The sequence below is a fragment of the Tachypleus tridentatus genome, chromosome 6 (genome assembly GCF_004210375.1).
Source record: "Tachypleus tridentatus isolate NWPU-2018 chromosome 6, ASM421037v1, whole genome shotgun sequence".
Taxonomy (NCBI): Eukaryota; Metazoa; Arthropoda; class Merostomata; order Xiphosura; family Limulidae; genus Tachypleus; species Tachypleus tridentatus.
The window spans coordinates 67,739,732-67,760,162 of NC_134830.1; the positions used below are offsets into that span (position 1 = coordinate 67,739,732).

Consider the following 20,431-nt stretch of genomic DNA (forward strand, 5'->3'; position numbering starts at 1 on the left):
ATCGAACAACATCAAACAACGGCTAAACTATTAGTCAATTTGCTCCTGTATCGTAATATTGTTTTTGTTTTTGAATTTCGCGCAAAGTTACATGAGGAGTATCTGCGCTATCCGACTCTAATTTAGCAGTGTAAGACCACATGGAAGGCAACTAGTCATCACCACCCACCGCCAACTCTTGTGCTACTCTTTTACCATTACTTTTTGACCGTCACATTATAACGCCCTCACTGCTGAAAGGGCAAGCATTCTTGGTACGACAGGAATTCGAACCCTTCACCCTCAGATTACTGTTGATCCCGTGCAACTACACCAATAACAAGCATTATTAAAAAAATTATAATGTGTAGGAATTCTACATTTGAAGAAAACAAAGAGGTGAACTTGAAGTTCTAGCACTAAACGAAAATAAGTTTGTGAAAAACAAAGCATCAAATGTATTTAAATGTCTTGTTTATAACTAGGAACTTTACACACTAGTGAGTGATTAAAAAAAATAGAACACTCTCAAATTATTTCATATTTTTACCTTCGTTAGCGAAGGTGGGTGGAGGTTGTTTCCACCCCTTTGTGTGTGTGTGTCGGCAAGATTTTTTCATTAAACAGCTAAATGAATTTGGACGGAAGTTGGTATACATTAGGAATATGACCCAACTTAGGACTAATTAGTGTTTGAGGGTCAAAGGTCAAACGCCACAAAAATAGAAAAATCTTTGTTAACATGGGGGTCGATTTTTTCAGTTTTCTCCTTAACTCAGTCATAAATGAAACTTGGACATATGTAGAACGTTTTTCCTAATTGTCCTGCCAGAAACTGTCCATTGGTGAAGACAGATATGCGCACACCTTCTTTTGTTGTTTTAGAGATTCGAACATGATTAACGCTACATGGCAGAGATGCGCACTCTACTTGTTTCACCCTCTGGTTAAGACTGCAAGTTTTGTGCTTCAAGTTGTACAGTTTTTTGGGTTTTTTTTGCTGTCATTATTAGTGAGTTTCACCTAATTTTGTACACGAGATAATACCGCTACACTTTTGATATAAATCAGTTTCGTTATAAGATCTCGAATTTATTTTATTTGAAAAAGCAAAAACTCTTATTTATTTTCACTTTGCATTTTAAATTATTTTGTCAAAATACGTATTTTAGAATTTTCTGAACTACTACATGATGTATATTATTTCAAAATAATGCTTAGTAACACAGCGGTTAGGCGTAGCCTAGTGTTTAGTGGGTTCGGAACGTGTATTCAAAGATTCATTGTTTGCGGTCTGTAATTGCAAAATACACACTTGACATATACAATCATGGGTGCGCTATAAGAATGACTGTATTTCCACAACTCGGTCGGACAAGTCTAACTAGCTGCTTTTCTTGTCTATCAGTTCAAAAGTAGTAACGACTATGCCTAGATAGCTCTTTGTGTAACTTTGCGTGAAAATCCTAAAACTAATAAGCAACTATAGCTGCTTTTCTTGCTTAGAAACTGCAAAAATGATTAGTGTGTTTTTAGACGGCAAGAAAAGACGTGGGAGACCAGGATGTGTCGTCCACGCACGTGTTTTTAATAGACTTGTTTGAATTTACAGACACACGAGAAAAAATGAACTTGTTAATATGATCTAGTAATCTAGGAAAACAGCAAATTTGTCTGTAAGTTTTTGTTTTCTTTTCAGAGTTTAATGATCTTTATTCGTGCTGTAACAAGCGTAGTGTGCACTGAAATAGGGCACTTAAACATTTCACACATAGTCGTCAGGCCTCATCAATGTACTGCCACGAAAATTAGCTCTATAATTTAATCATAGTTAGTTAGTATATCACTCATAGTTTTATAGCGATACCGGCTTTTTATGATTTCTTTTCCCGATTGTTAAACTTTCGAAATAACCAATTATGATTCTCATAATAAAAAAAAAAATCGGACAATGTGTTTTTCTTGTTTAGGATAGAAATGTACTAATGATCGAAGTTCACATGTCTAATTTTTTCATTTGAAATATAATAAAGTATTATATTATACATTAAAATACACATAGAACAAGAAATCTATCTATTTATAAGTCATTAATACTTGCTACCTATTCACATTTCCTTCTTCAAACGTGATATTTTTCTCTTTCGAAAATATTATCGAAGAGTAACAAAACAGCGTAACTTTGCAACTTTTGTTATTAAAGAGATGTATGAGCAAGGTATATTGTGCAGTACTGCGTCATTATTTGTTTCACGCTGTAAGTTCGCTGGTAATAAATGTTTAAGAATGATTTCTTAACTGCCCTGTAAAAGACGATACAACTTGTCACTGAATGTCTTAAACCTGGGTCAACGTTTAAACATTAAGATATACTTGAAAGCATTGACTGTTGCATGTTTTTTTTTTATATCTGAAAAAAAAAATAGATACGTTTAGGTAAAAGCAGTTTTAATTTCTTTATATATACAGACGGGTGAGCCAAATCATGAAGACGTTAAGTTGTTTTCCAGTTTCTTGAGGCTTGGCATGGCCAAGGCCGAAGCTCAAACTGAACTGTATTTCTTTATTTCATTCAGTGTTTAATAAAACTTGTACATACATAATAATAAATTTTTATTCAAAGACATCATACGTTATATCACTCGTGCAGTCTACTGATGCATAACGCGAGACTCCAGTTATATTCAGGCTAGGAAAGCTTAACATGGATCGCGGGATCGAAACCAGGTGCCGAACATGTTCGACATTTCAGCTGTGTTGACGAATCACATCTGTTATTGGTAAAGAGTGGCTTACTGTTTACGAATGTCAGTACTTCTTAGCCAGCTTGTCCATTTACTAACAGTAAATAGTAATCCTCGGTTAAATTGCACGAAATTCGAATTTCGTGATCATGGGTAGTTTGTGATTAAAATCCAATAAATATATTCTTATTCATGTATTGAGTTCTTGTATTTGTGGATGTTAACGATATATTTAGATATAATATGAGAAAGAGAAACTTGGATCTGTGGTATACGTGTAAAATCAGAGGTGTTATTGCAGGTTCGGCGCTTAAATGACTATCGGTAGGACATAACATGGAACCCAGTTACACGCTCAACTATAATATCTCTGCTGTCTTCGACAAAAAACTGTTTGCATTTCATTCCTTGTTGTAATGAAATAGCATTGCTAGGTGATCCCGCTCGTTGCGGTATGGTTTCTGATCTGTCGGTCTGTTTGTACGAAAGTCAACATAGATATAAAAGGACTTTACAGAAGGGATTTCAAAAAGATCTTGATAGAACAATGAAGATCTTCCATTACACACTTTAGCTTGATTTTCCTAGATCAAAGGAGGGTAGAGTTGTAGCTAAGAGTTTACGTCTCTTGATGGGGAAAAAAGGGAAAACAAAAACTGAGAGTGAGCTCCGTTTCTACGGGAGTGAAAGTGTGGATAGATAAACTTGACCACAAAGGAAAGATTAAGGCTACATCAAAAGTCATTGTCAGTACTTCTAAAACGAGCAGACATGGGAATCGTGGGCAAACGAAGGTCGTAATTAAAACTCTCAGTTAAATATTAGACGTAGTTTGTGTATCTGAGAGTCAAATGCTTTCCTCTTGGCCTGACACATCGTGCTTTGACCAGGAAATGTTACAAGGCACGGTTTGGCTCTGTAAAAGAGCTTGGATTTTGGAGTTGGTGATCGGGGTTCGAATTCATATGATACAGCAAAATATTTATCACGATTTAAGCTATTGAGTTATGGTAGCATGAATTGTGGGTTGGACGCTACTGATAACTAACTGCCTTTCTTGTCAGTAATTCAAGATTAGGGTTAGCAGTAGTCAGTCTCTTTAGCTCAGCTATAAATACAAAACAAAATGTCAGAATTATTATCACATGAAATACATAAGTGCACCTGCCGATCAAATTTATTCTTGCTTGTTATGAAATATAAATTATTCGACAAATAGACCTTACAATGTATTGAAACAAACTGAAATACAAGGTCTTTAAGGTTTAAAATGTTATTGTAATAAATACGATAATGATCATATGGATTTCGCTTCTGTGCTCAAGTCTATGATAGTTTAAAGCAAAGTTTCTCAGTTCACTTATTACGAGCTTGTTGCAGGTTTTCATACTCGTGACCTTCCAGCGTACATGTGCGTAATATTTATAACACCATATACTAAAATGTATTAAAACAATGAAAGTAACAACTGTCAGTTGGAGGGATGTGCACAGCTACTTGAATGTTAGTATGATGAATGTGAAGCACAGAAACAAGTTATTTTGAAGTAACTGTTTCAACTCTCTGTTCCGGCCGTCTTTCACGAGAGTCATTATTTACAGAAATATCACGATAGTAGTGCAGTGTTATAATTCATATGTGAATATTCTACAACCATCACAATATTGTATTTTTTTTTCTCGTGTCAGATTGAGGTATATTTATGTTTATTCTGAAAAGGAAGAACTATTTGTGTTTATCTTATAAAACAGTGCGTTAAAATATCTTAAACAGGTTATTAGACATTTAGTAAATACATCAAGAGACTGGCATTAAAATACTTGTGCATTGCTTATTTCAGCGTTTGTGCATCTTGAAATGTAAATAAGCTTACAAGTTAATACGAGTGACTCATAACCCAGGATCTAGCATGACCAGGTGGTTAGGGCCTTAACTAGTAATCTCAGGGTTGCGGGTTCGATTCCCTGTTCCACCAAATATACTCGCCCTTTCAGTCGTGAGGTCGTTATAATGTGAGGGTCATTCCCAGTATTCGTTAGTAAAATAGTAGCCCCACAGTTGGCGGTTAGTGATGGTAACTAGCTGCTTTCCCTCTAGTCTTACACTGCTAAATTAAAGATAGCTAGCGCAGATAGCCCTCGTGTAACTTTGTGCGAAATCCAAAAAAGAGACACGTAACCATGCGTCGTCCATATCATTTTGAAAGCTTTTTACACTTCAAAGGACAGTGACTGACATTGTAAGGATAAGTTACTATACCTTCCACTGTTACTAGTAATAATAGTGCTTTTGTAATGCCTTAAACTCTTCTGGTTCCTGGAGTTTATTTCTGTTTTGAGTAAACTTTAGTAATATTATTGTTTCAAATGAAATTAATTAAATGAGACATCAACATCTTTTTACTTTCACAAGAATATTTCATAAATTTACAAAAATTAATTTATAAAACTTCAAGAACTCTTCATGTTTAGGTGGAAATAATTCTACCATCTTCTGGAATATGAACCTGAAAATGGTGGAATAATTTCTACCGAATCATGTAGTTTTTAAATTTTTTAAATTTATTTTTCCAAACTTTACAAATAAGTTATTGTACAAGTAAAAACCGTTAAAGTTTAGTTTAATTAACTTTATTCAAATTATTTTTGTACAATGTCTCTTTTACGTATTGACTATTATTGTTCCTGAGCTAACAGACAAATCTATTTCGGAACGCTTAGCACCAGTTCTTATTTTACAATATTACTGATTTAATGGTTAATAACGTGGGTATGAAATTGACGTTTAAAATTCTTATAAATAAAAATGGTAAAAAAATACCAGTTTGTGATAGAAAATACGTATTTTAGTCTACAAATTCCTAAATCTGTTCAGTTATTGGTTTAATCTGTGTGTATAAAACACTAATTCCTTATGATTATGGGCAAGTATATGATGTACAGCTTGGTTTTAGTCCTAATCTTCTTAGCATTTCTTACAATGAGATAACATAATCGCGTGCAAAATATTTCAGACAATTATCTGTAAAATAATTACTGATATTAGAAGCAATAAACGAGATATAAATTAATTACACGACATAATCAGTTTTTCTGTGTATCTAAAAATAAACCTATGCACTGGGCAAGGCTATTTATAAAGGTGACAATGAATGAGTTAAAAAATGTCCCTAAACTTTTTGGCGTTTGTTTTGGCCTCGACATTTTCATTCATAATGATTTTTAATATAATAAATCATTTCTTTCGCCGTGTACATTTAAAAGCGTAATTATTTTTGTGTCATAAGGTTTCTGATTAATTTTCAAGCAATACAAAAATCCTTTGTTGGTAGTATAAATATTAGTTTGATAAACAAATGATTTTGAGATATATCGTGATTTAACAATTTCTCAGAGAGACCTTGTCTTTCCCTAGCATGTGCACCGGATACCGCATATACATTCTGTGAAGGATTGTTTATCTATATTTGAACACGAGACCTTAGGAACGTTATTCAAATCCAGGACTATACACCTGAAGACAAAGACAAATTAATGATCAAAATGTACAATATTAATTAGTTAATATTTAGAATAATTTGAATATTTTTTTGTTTTCGTTTTCGTTTCTTTTGAATTTCGCGCAAAACTACACGAAAGCTGTCTGCGCTAGCCGTCCCTATTTTAGCAGTGTAAGACTAGAGGGAAGACAGCTTGTCATCACCACCACCCATCGCCAACTTCTGGGTTACTCTGTTATCAACGAATAGTGGGATTGACCATCATTTTATAACGCCCCACGGCTGAAAGGGCGAGGATGTTTGGTGTGACGGGGATTCGAACTCGAGATCCTCAGATTACGAGTAGAGTGCCTTAACCACCTGGCCATCCCTGGCCAATATGAATATTAACCAAAACCACCATGTAATCCATTAATTAGTTTTAACCATCTTTATTAATCAGACACCACAAAATTTCACTATAACTACATTAAGTACTGTAATACGAAAACAAAAAATAATCTTAATTTTAATCCTGAGAACTCTTCAAAAACAAAAATTACGACCATGATCATTTAGAGGTTAAAGAAAATAAACAGTTATTTGGGAACACGTGGACATTAAGTTTAATAGTTGGGTAAATTACATGGGTAATTATTTAGTAAGATAATGTTTCAGAGCATTTTGTATTATTAAGATACAAGTTGCCTCAGAACTCCAGTTATGTTCTTTGAAAATTTAGAAGTTAGAACATTTTGGTGGAACAAGATATAACTACTTGCATTATTATTACAAACTTGTATTAATTTTTACTTTAATTCATTGAAACATAAATGTGTTCTCAGGAAAGGTAGATTTTATGGATGCCATATGTTTAAATATTTTTTGTTTTATGTCTACTTAAAGCTAAATGCAAGATATATTTTGGGTACTAACACATTGAGTGGTACCATATCTGTAGCCTGTCCACGGAAAACGATTCAAGAAGTTACAGTATGTGTTGGAATTTAAGTGTACTCAAAGTTGCATGCACTCTTCAAAATGAGTTGATGCTTACTATGTACAAAAAATGGGCAGTTGTTAAACATTTGGTTATACTTAATAATCAGCGCTAACTGTATATGGAAAAATGAAAATTGTGGAACATTTTTTATATTTAATTAGTGCTAAACATGTAGGGAAAATGAAAATTGTGGAACATTTTGTTTATACTTAGTATTACTAATCGTGTACGGAAGAATGACATTGTAGAGGATTTCTTTATTTTGTAATCGCAGTTAATTATGTACAGAAGATTGACATTATAGAGGATTTATTTATATTTTGTAATAAACATTTTCAGGTATCATTGTGTTAAATTAAATTATATCCTATGTATAATCCGTCGTCAATATTTTTGCCCTTTCAACTGTGGCGGCGCGATAATGTAATGGATATTTTTACTAATCATTGGTAAAGAGTAACCGAAAATTTGGCGGTATGAAATAGCTGTACACCTTCTATACTCTCAGTTAAAAGTTACGGACGTCTAGTTAAGATAGTTCCTAAGTAGCTTCGCGCAAATTTTAATAAGCTAAAAGTACCATAAGTCTTTGCCAAAGCAAAGGGCATGTAGTAATGCTAATATATTTGTTTTCTATATTTTATTCAAATGAAATATTTAGTGAAGCCAGGAGCTGTGACAAGAAGCAATGAGAAAGACTTGAATTCAATGAATTGGCTCAAGATATTGAAAAAGGCTATCTCTTTTATATACAAAAACATAACTTTCAAACTTATGTTTCGCATCGATACATTTATAGTTTATTTTAGAAATATTTTCTTAGATTTTTCCTTCAAAAATTTTCAATCTACGCGTTACATACGTGTCTCTAATCAGAACCCCAAACATCTGGATAAAAAGAACTTAATGTTATCAACGTTTTAAGTTTCGAATGATTATAGCAGCACCAGGTATGTAAGGCCAATACCATACATTCCAAATGACTAAATACCATACATTCCAAATGAATAATTACATAAATTCACAATGCAGTTTATTAAAAGAGCAACTTACGTCAATTAAGGTTGTTGTTGTTATTACTTTGTTCTACGCTTTTATTTCTTAATCTATCTTAAAACTGACTTATGGCATGAATTTATTGGCCGTAACTTGTACCAGATGGAAGAGTAACTATGTCTGTATTAATGGTTGTGACAGTTAATCAGGGGGAAGGTAAGGAAACCACGTTTTTTCAAAGATTTTGAACAAATAAAATATTTCATGTTAATATTAATACGTATATTTTATTTTGTATATTAAATTCTTTAAGAACTATACACATTTTTATAGCACAACACTCGGTTTTCTTGCCCTCCCTCTCCTGGTGTGAGGCACATAAAAATTTTTCCTTTTCGGCTCTTTTATTATTATATGTGTAGTTTCTCTATACTTGCGACGGAAATGGTCAAGAGAAACCGAGCCTTTTTACGGGGTTTAAAGAAGATTTTAAAGTCGGCCTCACAACTGATTTGGTTAATCAAGATCTAGGCTTCAAAACAACCAGTGAAAATCTTTGCAACAAGAAGAGTATACAGACTTTATATCGTTTCTAATTATTAACTACTGACTAGAAGGAAGGCAGTCTGTAAGGAGCATCTTACCACCTACTATCTATACTAAGGAATTGACTATCATTTTTATAACGCAACCACAGTTTAAAGTGCAGGGAATAATTTGTGGTATCTCATGATTTAGAGTACTTTTCGCCAGATCGAAAGTTTAGAGGTCTATCAGAGACAACACGCGTCCTATTTGCTGTGTTAAAATCGCACAATGATCTCTTATACAAGTAGTATAAACGTATTAGATGTTTACCGATATATTTAAAATATTATGTAGCTCCTAGAAGCACGTGTTTTATACACACTTTTTCGTGTGCAGTACTTTAAACAAATAAGTGATAGCTTTGACAATAAAAGTTACAGACAACTTGTACTTTTTATATAATTAAATATTCCTTACTGTTTTTTAATACTTCGACCTAAGTTTCGCCATTGCAGCTTCATCAGGATTTGTATAAAATCTCCAGTATGCACTTACGAATTCTGAGAAAACAAGTGTGTGTGTGTGTACTTATGTTTTACAGTACCGTTATATTTTACTAAAGGAGCACCGTTAAATTTTTTCCTTTTAAGTTTTAGAAGTTATATGTTTTATAAACTTGGTTATTATTCGATGAACACCCCAAAATTAATATTCCTTAATTAAGTCAGTAGTTTCACGTGGTATGCATAGAATAAACTGTTTTCATATTATCTTTAGGTTGCTTGTTGGAGCACCCCTTGCACAGACGAATCAACCAGGAACAAACCGTTCAGGAGCTCTATATAAATGCAACTTGACGACGTACAGGAAAGACTGTAGTCAAATTAATGTTGAACCTAATGACGGTAACGTCGATGTAGTAATCCAGTAACAAAATTTGTTTAGCTGTTTTGTTAAGTGCATTATTATTAAAAAGAACTGTATTTTTTGGAAACGATATTGTTAAATCTAGTAACGTACGTGTTGTTTATGATCACTATACCAAAACCTTTCTTTGTTTCTGTTGCTGCAATTGACTGAGAATTTATAGTGGATTATGCAAACAGTATAGCCCAGAATTTAACATTTCAAGCGTACATTTATAATACCGGATGTTCCAAATTGCCTATACGAAATAGAAAGTGGAAAAACATTTACTGTTTGAGACAACACTCAAACCAAAAATGAAATATCTTCTGAAGAGTTGTAAGTTTTACTTCATTGAATTAATAAACTTTTGTGTGATTAGTCAATCTAATTCTCCGTTCATATTCCGAGAGGCTCGGCATGGTCAGGTGGTTAAGGTACTTGACGCGTAACTTGAGGGTCGCAGGTTCGAATCTCCGTTGCATTTTCAGCCATGGGAGCGTTATAATGGGACGGTCAATCCTACTCTTTGTTAGTAAAAGAATGGTACAAGAGTTGGCGGTGGGGTGGTGATGACTAGCTGCCTTCCCTCTAGTCTCACGCTGTTAAATTACGAACAGCTAGTGCATATACACCTCGTGTAGCTTTTTGTTTTGAATTTTGCGCAAACACATTCTGAGAACACTTTTTTTAACACAGTTGTAGGGGTTAACACTAAGTTTTAGTTCCTCAGGATTCCTTGGTTTGTTATAGTAGACGTTTGTTTTAAAAAAATTTAAAGATCAAAAGGAGTTAAATCGGGAGAACTCTTCAAGAATTGTCATTTTACTCAAAAACGGCTTATTTCTAAAGTCTGAAATGAAACACATTCATAAATAATAATAAACTAGGTAAGCAATAAAAATAATTAACTTAAATAAAACTTTCATGCCTTCAGAAGTTTTTTAATTTTGTTATCTCAAATAATAGTTATTCAACTTTCTTTTTGGCATATTAATTTTAGGACACCCTTTATTAAGACAGCGGACACTAAAGAGAACCGGATAATAACGGCCTAAGTTATTGAGGTCATGAATTTTCTCTTTCTCTCAATCAAGGAAAGTTAAGCTACGTGCTAGCAATTAGAAAACTTATTACGAATCGATCTTATTATTCTTCGATCTTTTTTGTATTTAGGTTTCTTATTTGTCTTAAATTTCGAGAGGGAGGTCTTAATAGTAACACTAAATTAATAGACTATTACGTTTACAACTGCAAAGTATTGGTATATGATGCAAAAATTATATAAAAATAAATTTAAAAATTGAATATAGATAACGAATCACGTTATTCAAATTACCAAGGACTGCAACTTTAGCGTAAATTATACGCTGGATACCGTAATGCGTATAAAAATTACTTAAGGGATCTGTAAAATCTGTTCTTTTAGTAATAATTTTAACTTACAAACTTGCATCCTTTTTCAGTTGTATGGGAATGTGATGTGACATGTTACTGGTCTACTTCTAAACTTTTTTTTGTTGAGTTTAAAATCAAGCGTGGCTGTAAGTTACCAATACTATAAATTTAAGCAAAGTTATAAGAAGTCCATTCCTCGTTCCCCACTCTTCAGAGCTATGTCGATATAAATTATTTCCACCAGTAGCTGGAATGAATCAATGATATTTTTCCTCCACTTATCCAGTGTGTAGGTTTTCCTCTTAGAGAATGAGTAAAAGGACGTTCACACGAACGGTTATATTTGATGACTTGTGGAGACATACGCTAGCGTGACGAAAAGTAGCGTCAATTATTATGCAGTAACGAATTTTATCCATCAATTAATAATTGGCATTCTTTGATATAATCTGTCAATCAATATTTAAATTAATTTGTAAGTGGTAAATTGTATTGTCAAACAACAATTATGTGACTTAATAGAATTTAGCCTAATTATTTTGGTAGTTTCTCAAGTATTACTAAAATTGACTTATTTGTTGTTTACATATTTTGCTTTGGCATAGTTGAGTTGCTATAGTGAAACTTAAATATGTTGATGTAATATATGAATGTCACAGATAGCTTATCATTCAGATAAACTCAAGAGGTGGCGTTGGGACATGATGACTAGCTAGCTGCATTGCCTCGAGTCTTTCGCTTCGAAATTTGGGACCGCTAGCGCAGATGACCTTAGTGTAGCTTTGCGCGAAATTTAAAACAAAACTGGCACTTATCAAGTATTGTTTTTGATCCAAAACAGTTTTGGATACACTTAAAAAGACACTCAAATGGAGACGCAGCAATAAGAGAATGTCCACCGCTAGAACACAATAACACCACAACACATATAAACAAAGGAAAACATCTTCGAAACATACAATGACCCAGACTTAATTTATCTTAAAACTGACTTAAGGATAAAATTGAACTGTTTGAATCACTCTTCGCAGTCAACTTAAATAACTGTTAAATCAACAACACAAATACAATGCTAAGAAACACAATTCCCGTACAATAACTCATAGAAGCAATAACAAAGACTAAAAACAAATCTCCAAGAAAAGACGGCATACAAGCCATCCTCCTTTTTTTAAAAAAAAGACTTTCCAACATTATTTGAACATCTAATTGCAATTTTTAATTTATCATTATACTCTGGTTATATCCCAGTTTCTTGGAAGCATGCAAATGTGTTAATATTCAAAAAGAAGGAAAACCAGCTAATAACCTATATAGCTACCGACCGGTCAGCCTGACGAGCTGTGTAATTATAATTCTTGAGCAAATGATTAGTAACAGACTCTCCAGATTTCTGGAGATAACATCACGATTACCAGAATAACAAAACGGTTGCAGAAAATTCAGCCGAACTAACGGCCCGGCATGTCCAGGTGGATTAAGGCGTTCGACTCGTAATCTAAGGGTCGTGGGTTCGAATCCCCGTCGCACCAAACATGCTTGCCATTTCAGCCATGGGGGCATTATAATGTGACGATCAATCCCACTATTCTTTGGTAAAAGAGTATCCCAAGAGTTGGCGGTTGATGGTGATGACTAGCTGCCTTTCCTCTAGTCTTAAACTGCTAAATTAGGGACGACTAGCGCAGATAGTCCTTGAGTAGCTTTGCGCGAAATTCAAAAACAAATAAAAAAAACAATTAGACTAACAGAAGCAATAGTAGATAGCTTTAACAAACGAGAATGTACTGTCGCTTGCTTTCTCGACATTGAGAAGGCTTTCGACACGATGGCTTAATGGTCTCCGGTTCCAAATGAAAAAAATGGGACTACCGCGGGGAATTAGTCGCTGGCTGTCAAACTTTCTGGAAAACATAATATGCAGAACCAACGTAATGTTGAAGGGACCTTCTCAGTGTGTTTTACTCCAGAAACAGGCGTCCGTTAAGGATAGGTGGTTAGCCATATCCTATTCGTCATGTACGTGAACAATATGCCTCTGAAAGATTCAAATCATGGATACTTTTCAGTTCTCTGACGATGTGGCAGTCTGGAAAAGTGCACCAATACAAATATACAACCATAATTAAATAGAATAAGGGAATATTGTAAAATATATATATATATATATATAATCAAATTAACACAACTGAAATACATCTAGTAGTATTCACAAAGTTAACTAAACACAAAAAAGCACGGAGATCTATATGAATGAAGTACTCCTTCAGATTGCTACATCTGAAAAAACAAAATTCTTTGGACTAACATTCGACTCTAAATTAACACAGATAAAGCACATAAATAATATTAAAACAAATTTTGCAAAGAACAAATTATGTTAGGAGTCTAAAAATAGTGGAGCAACAGCAGACAACATTTTAAAATATGAAACATACATCAGACCTGTAATTGACTATGCAAGTAAAAACTATTACAAACAATACAAAATACACTACTTACAACAGCTCATAAAGTACCCAGAACTACCTCATCAGAATTCGTGCATAAATATGCACACATAGCAACAATAGCAGGTAGACTCCTACATTGTATAATAAATTATTTTGACAAAAATTAGAGAAAAAAAACTAGTAAATGAACTAGACAGGTACTGAATAAAACAAAAAGGCCACCTATAAACTAGACTCTATATTAGTTTAGGGATTAACTAACAAACATTTGAAAGGGACTTGTGTGAATGTTTTATGGTTAATATCTATCTAATAATAGTGCAAATTGTTATGGAACTATTAAGAGAAATGATGTATTTGCCCCAAGTGTATATGTAGATAGTACATGGACATTGCCCTGATAGATTTCTGAGTAAGTGTGGGTTACTCTGGCACTTGTGTAAAATTTATAAATACACTTGACAGTTGCTGAAACCAATACAAAGGAAAGAGGAAGAGGTCAACAAAACCTGACCCTCCTGGGCATACGAAGACAAATACCTAAATAACCATAAGAGAGAGAGAGTATTGTTGTTTTCTTTTTCCCTTGGGGAAGGAGTAAAGGTTATAGAATATCATGGGATGTGTGACCTGCTTCTGGGTTATTTAGGGTAAAAATCAAAGAAGTAAACAGATTTTATTTCATTCCAGGTTATTTGGCCTTATAAACTTTTAAATCTGAACAATGAATTATCGTGTAATAAGACTTAATAGCTTATTCAAATTATTTTTACAATAAAGACTTGCAAGTCCCTTTGCATGTTTCATTTTAATACAGAAACAACTTCCCATTAATAACTTGAAGCAAGGAAGATGTGAAATCAAGTGTTTTTTTTTTATAGTGGTTGATAATTTTTTGACAGATTAAAAAAAACTGTTGGGGCATAAAGACAGGTAGGTAATTGTATGAGGCTAGCAAGCTTATCTCCCTATGCATTTAATTTTGTGCTAGTTCAGTTATGGAGTAATTTTTTACAGTGTAACAAATATTGTGATTTATAACAAATTGTGACTATTTCAATATTACTGTTTTGCATATACTTACTCTCATATGGTATATCTTCCATATTTATAGAATTGTAAGAATATTTCTACTTTGGGGCTGAGAAATTCTAGTTAAGTGCAATTGCTAATTTAACAGTCAAGGAGGCTATCAACTTGTTTGTGGAATAGTTAGATTGAGTTTTGCATTACTACATTTATGTGGAATTCCTTTGTGGTTGTTGCATGGAGTAAAGCTGCCTCCCAGTATTTATATTCTGATTAGTCAGCTAAACAGTTTTTAGTTTATTTTCAAGTAAAGACAATTCGTCTTTTTTTATATACATAATACAACATTATTTTTCATTCAAATGCAGTTTATTTTGTTGTAATTTACCACATGACAATAAACATTCCAGTTAGTATGAGTGGTTATGGTTTCACTTTTCTTTTTTTCATCTGTCTTTATTGCAATCTGTCTTGTTTGTTTCATTCCACAACACCTGATCTTGCACATCATTATCTGCGAGTATCTTATTAAAATAATCAGGTAACTATGTTCTTCGTTCATTTTGAATTTTAAAATATTGCAGACAAACTTGAAGGAGATAAAGGTATGATGACACTAACCAGGATCTATTTACTGTGGAAGTAGTAGTTAATTTGTTTTGTTTATTTCTCCTACAGTATTTTTCTCTCTCTCTCTTCATATATATGCCTAAATGATGTTCTACGATCTGGCAAAATTTATGCCAGAGATGAAATCACCAGATCCCTGATTGATTCAAAGAATTTCTTTGTTTAACATAAGATGCTAGTGTCCAAGAGCTTCATGCTCTTTACACTCACTAGCCTGGTCTACCTCTAATTGCTAGCTACAATAATCTTCAAACAGATCAGTACAGCCATAAAGAATGAAACCAGAGTCAAGCTAAAACCACTTAGGATGGTTTATACATTAAACTATATAGGTTAATATCTATAGTTCCTGAAATCATACTGGGCGCTTTAGCAGTGGAAAGAAGTAAACTACAGTGTATGGATAATTTATGTTAATTAGTTGGTGTGCTGGAGGGGATTAGCCAAAAGGCGAAGTATGCAAATGTGTATGATCCCATGGTAGCTATATACATTTTTGTTGAATAACAAATGTACTGTGTCACATGGTCTACAGTGATTAAGTTTTTCTTTCTTTTAATCTAAAATTTATATAATACACATCTGCTCCTACCCTTTATAAATTAATCAGAATTAGTTTTAACTGCCTCTAGTCATTCATACTGGATGACATAACAACAGGTAGTTGCCTTTGTTTTATTTGGAAAGAAGTGATGAGGTGAAACCAAGTTTTCCTGTATCATCCAGAGGTTCAGTGAAGAAAGATACAGATTATTTTATTAAATTATTTTGTTGTTTTTTTGCTTCTGGAATTCCTGGTTCCAGGGTCAAATTAGACAGCATGGACATTTTTAGCAGTGGATTCCATGGTATGTATACCTGGAACCTGATCAGCTCTTAGTTGGGATGCTGTTAAAGTAGAGTTCCATTGCCACTTTGAACTGGTAGGAAAGAGAGCAATATACTGCATAGAATTCATACCTTGTTTATGCAATACCCCCCAAAACCTTAAATGCATATAACAATGACTTGCAAAATTTATACCTTACAATGTGCCTCAGCATAGCATTCTCAGCACGTATTCTAGTAAATAATTTTGTGAAGGAAGTTCTAGAGATTTCATGTAATGTTGTTTGGGTATTAGAATCATCATGTCTTTTGATTGATGATTTATCACTATTAGCTGAGACAATTACTTCCTTGTTAAGTTGTAAGGATTAAAAAGCCTGAAGTAGTTCTGCCAGGGATGCAGCCTTATTACTATGCAACAGTTCAGAGTGATTGACTCCCAGTGTAACTGTTGAGATATTCTGAACTTTGATGACACAAATGGGGAGATGTCTGAATCCACAGAGAAAAAAAAAAAGTAAACTAGCCACAAGTATATAAGTAAAATTTAGGATCCAAATTAAAACCTCAATATGAATTGAAAGAATTTAATATTACATTTTTGGAGGATGCTACTAATAAGAAATATATGTATTTTATGATAGCTGTGGACCACTAGAATGTTCAGAAATTTTTAGATATAACTGAAATAAATAGATAAACAGCATTCATGTGTCAAGTATAAACTTTATTTTTTTCTAACCATAAAACAAAGAGAAATGTTTCAAATTCACATTTTAATATATCTCATTACTGTTGGCTGAAGTCATTTGAGATATACTTTAGCTTAGTGGTTTTCAACTTTTTTCATATCATGTAACCCCAGTCTCACCTTTGAACTAGTGTGCTCTATATGCATATAATGTGTTAAAAACACTTAAGAGGAGTTAGAAATAATAAAAACATAAAGGAAATAATTTTAAGGTAACTCAATGATACACAAGCACTGAGTGCTGGCTAGTAAAATACAATGGTAATTAACTAATTCTGCCCTCCAGATTTTCAAAGCTTCTTGCATACCTTCCTGAGATCTGCCCCACTTGTTCAGTGATAAGTCTGCAGATTTACAATGCTAAAATCAGGGGTTCAATTCCCCTTGGTGGGCTCAACAGATAGCCCCATGTGGCTTTGCTATAAGAAAAATGCACGCACCTTCCTGAGATACATGTACCATGGGCCCAGAAACACTGTTTTAACTTACTGGCATTTTGTATACTTAAATACTAATTTTTATGCTGTTCAAAAATGTAGACTGGTATGTTTTTGAAAAGAAACATCTATAACCTGAATCAGCAATATATTTCTGTTTTTGGAAGATGATTTTGACTCAGTGTAGTGAATATTTAAAGAAAAGGTACTTTGATAATTTGTGTGTGATAAGGTTTGAGAACATTGCTCTTCAAATAATAACAAACTGTGGTACAAGTTAAGTTTTACCCACTTTTGTTAACAAGGGCTTTGCCTTTATATTATACTATTAAGTAAAACTGCCTCATATAAATTTTAATAGCAATCAATAGTTTTGTGAATATGAGTAAGTGTTAAGATTGCAGTTTTTGTGTATAGTGTGTAATGTTTCAAGAAAACTAATATTCACTTGTGCCATTTTGATATTGTTTTGTTTTCTAGTTCCATTCAGTGATGTTGATAGAAATGGACAGTGGCTTGGTGTCACAGTTACAAGTCAAAAACCTGGTGGCTATGTCATGGTATGTGTTGGCATAAAACAGTTTTTGCAGTGGAGAGTGTTTCACTTCTATAAATACATTTTTTTTTTTTAAAGTTTCGACCTTACTGACCAAGTGTTACATTCTTTTCAATTGTGATTTTAGTGATACATGGATTTGTAGTTGGCTCATAAAAGTCTAGTGTGTAATTGTTTTATGGCAATACATGTAATAACAGTCATGCTCAGAGAAGGATGTGCTGTAGAGTGTTAACTCTGGCCACATTCTTAAATACAAACTACAGGAACTTGCATGATGAATATGAGGAAAAGAATGGATCACACAAAAAATGATACAGTTGCATCTTAAGATAATCCGTTTGTATATGAGCATTATAGATATATATATTTAAATATCTTTCATTGCCTTCAGTTATTAAAAATTTAATTTTTCTTGTGTTGTTGAACTTTAACATAATATGAATTAAACAGCTAGGTCAATGTTGACTATAATTCTAAATTTACATCTTTCCATCAACATTAAATGTGGCAAAACCTTTATCTGTCGTACTTTTTTTTTTTTATAAACAAAAGTATTTGTACTTAAGATATGACTTAAATTACTGCCATAAAAATATATATAGACAAGTTGGAGTGTAAGGTGTTGTTCATGTGAAGAATAAAAATATGTTTGTCCACCTCACAGTTTGCATGTTGCATTTGTATAAACTTAAAACCTCTGAAATGCATGTTTTCAATTTGTTTTTCACTCTCTGCATATATTTTGTTATTTACTCTAGACTACTACAAATTTACACTGAAACAGTATAGATGACAACTCTTACATCAAATACAAAATGTTTTGTTGAATGGCACTCTATAAAAGGTCATGGAAAAGACATTCTGATCCTTCTTTGTGCACATGTAGTTAATTTTTATTAATTTCTTTGGAATTCCCTTTGTATTTTATATATAAAATTAATGGATTGATTTAAAGTTTTACGGATAGTTAATTATAAAGAGGAAAAAAATAACTGATATGATGCAACTTGTAGATTCCACCTGTAGTGAATATATAAAACTAAGTTGGTAATTTGAAGGATATGTGATGATTTTAAGAAAAATAATTACCTTCTGAAGTTATTAGAAGAACTTACATTGAAACATAATTTATAAAAATAACACAATGATAAACTTTCATAAAATAAAAGTTTAAGCATACTTGAAAATAATTTATAGATATTGAACTTTCAAACTGTTTAGCAATGGAAACAAATACATTAAACACACTGAAAAAGTGTTACATACAAAGTTACATGTGGATGTAAAAAAAGGAATATACAGGATAAAATGAACAGCAGCTGTTTGTAGTATGTATATAATACTTAAAACATAACTCTTGTTAATCAGTCAAGGACATGGAAATATCAGCTTGAATGTGACAAGTTAATCTCTATAAAGAGTGAAAAATAAAAGAAGCCTTTCATATAAAGAAAGTAGATAGTAGACTAAGATGTAGAATAAATAAAGACAATGGGTTGAAAATTATTCCTTTTTGGGATGGACTTTGTAGAAAAAGTCCACAAAAAGTATATTCAAATCTATAACACACTAACAATGTTGTATTATACCATTTTAAATAATGATCTCCGAAGTGTTTTGTATGCATTATTTGCATTTCTTGACAAAGTATGCTCTTTATTGTTAGTATTTTAAAGTAACATTTTTTTAAGCTGTTACTAATTTCAATAAATATGTAAGATACTTTCTCACTTTCATATTTCTTATGTTGTAGATTTTGTTGACTTGGGTATTGGTTTATTGGTGATATGTATGTTCTGATACCTTGATCATGTGTCATACACATTGCTCTCTACATTTTTACATTTTAAAATTTCTATTGCATAGAGTACTTGGTTAGCCTAATTATGACCCTGAGAATAGGAGGAAAAGTTTGGTGTTAAATCTATTTTAATGGGGTGTTAACCTATCTTATGTCTTACTATTTATTGTTACTTCCAATGTTTCAATAGTAGCATTTAAGGATTAAACTATGTTGTAAGTTTCATTTTGGTTTTTGCTTATGGACTTTCGTTGACTAGTATTTGAAAGTGGCTGATAAACATTAGAAAGATAGTTATGTGGAGAATTTGTAATATGTCTAAGCTAGTTAAAGGATATTTCTTTCTTGAAGAAAGAGTATATTTATGAAATTTACATTTTTTGAAATTTAGCTCTATTTGAAAAATTCTTAGAATGTGGCATAGTACTACAGTCAGACTTGTTTCTGTCTCCTTCCATAATATATTATGTACATTAAAGCAAATTGCTAAGTGTGAAACTTGAACTCTACTCTCTTTTTCTCTCAGACATGTGCTCATCGATATGTGCTAAAAGGCCCAGATTTTCGTTGGGGAGAAGGAATTTGTTACTCTCTTAATCAATCTTTAGATTATGATCGAGAATGGGGTCCTTGTCGTAATCTAGATAGAGATAAAGCTCATGAGGAGTTTGGTTACTGTCAAGCTGGAGTCAGTGCATACATCACTGAGGTACATTTTTTAGAAGTTTAAATTATAATTCCAGTTTGTGTTTCATGTATACATTTATTTCACAGATTTTATTTTTTTAATGATATTTCTACTTTATTTGCATGTTAAAAATTTAAATTATTTATAGCTTGCAAGGTTTCTGTTTCTTAAACTGTACGGATCTAGTGTCTTTGTGATGGTATTGGTTTGTAGGTTAGATTTA

The 20,431-nt window shown here is 32.7% G+C and overlaps 1 protein-coding gene across 6 annotated transcripts in view; it reads left to right on the top strand.

Moving 5' to 3' along the window:
- The window catches only part of LOC143252734 (integrin alpha-PS1-like), a 156,252-nt gene that overhangs the window by 65,160 nt on the left and 70,661 nt on the right, over nt 1–20,431 (top strand). For 3 of the 6 annotated variants that reach the window (XM_076505322.1, XM_076505323.1, XM_076505326.1), the window contains 3 exons: nt 9,506–9,633; nt 17,641–17,720; nt 20,047–20,229. In XM_076505322.1, the coding sequence (XP_076361437.1) occupies nt 9,506–9,633; nt 17,641–17,720; nt 20,047–20,229 (391 nt within the window). Of the gene's footprint in view, nt 1–9,505; nt 9,974–17,640; nt 17,721–20,046; nt 20,230–20,431 lie in introns of all 6 variants that reach the window. The other 3 variants (XM_076505324.1, XM_076505327.1, XM_076505325.1) reach the window with 2 other exon arrangements.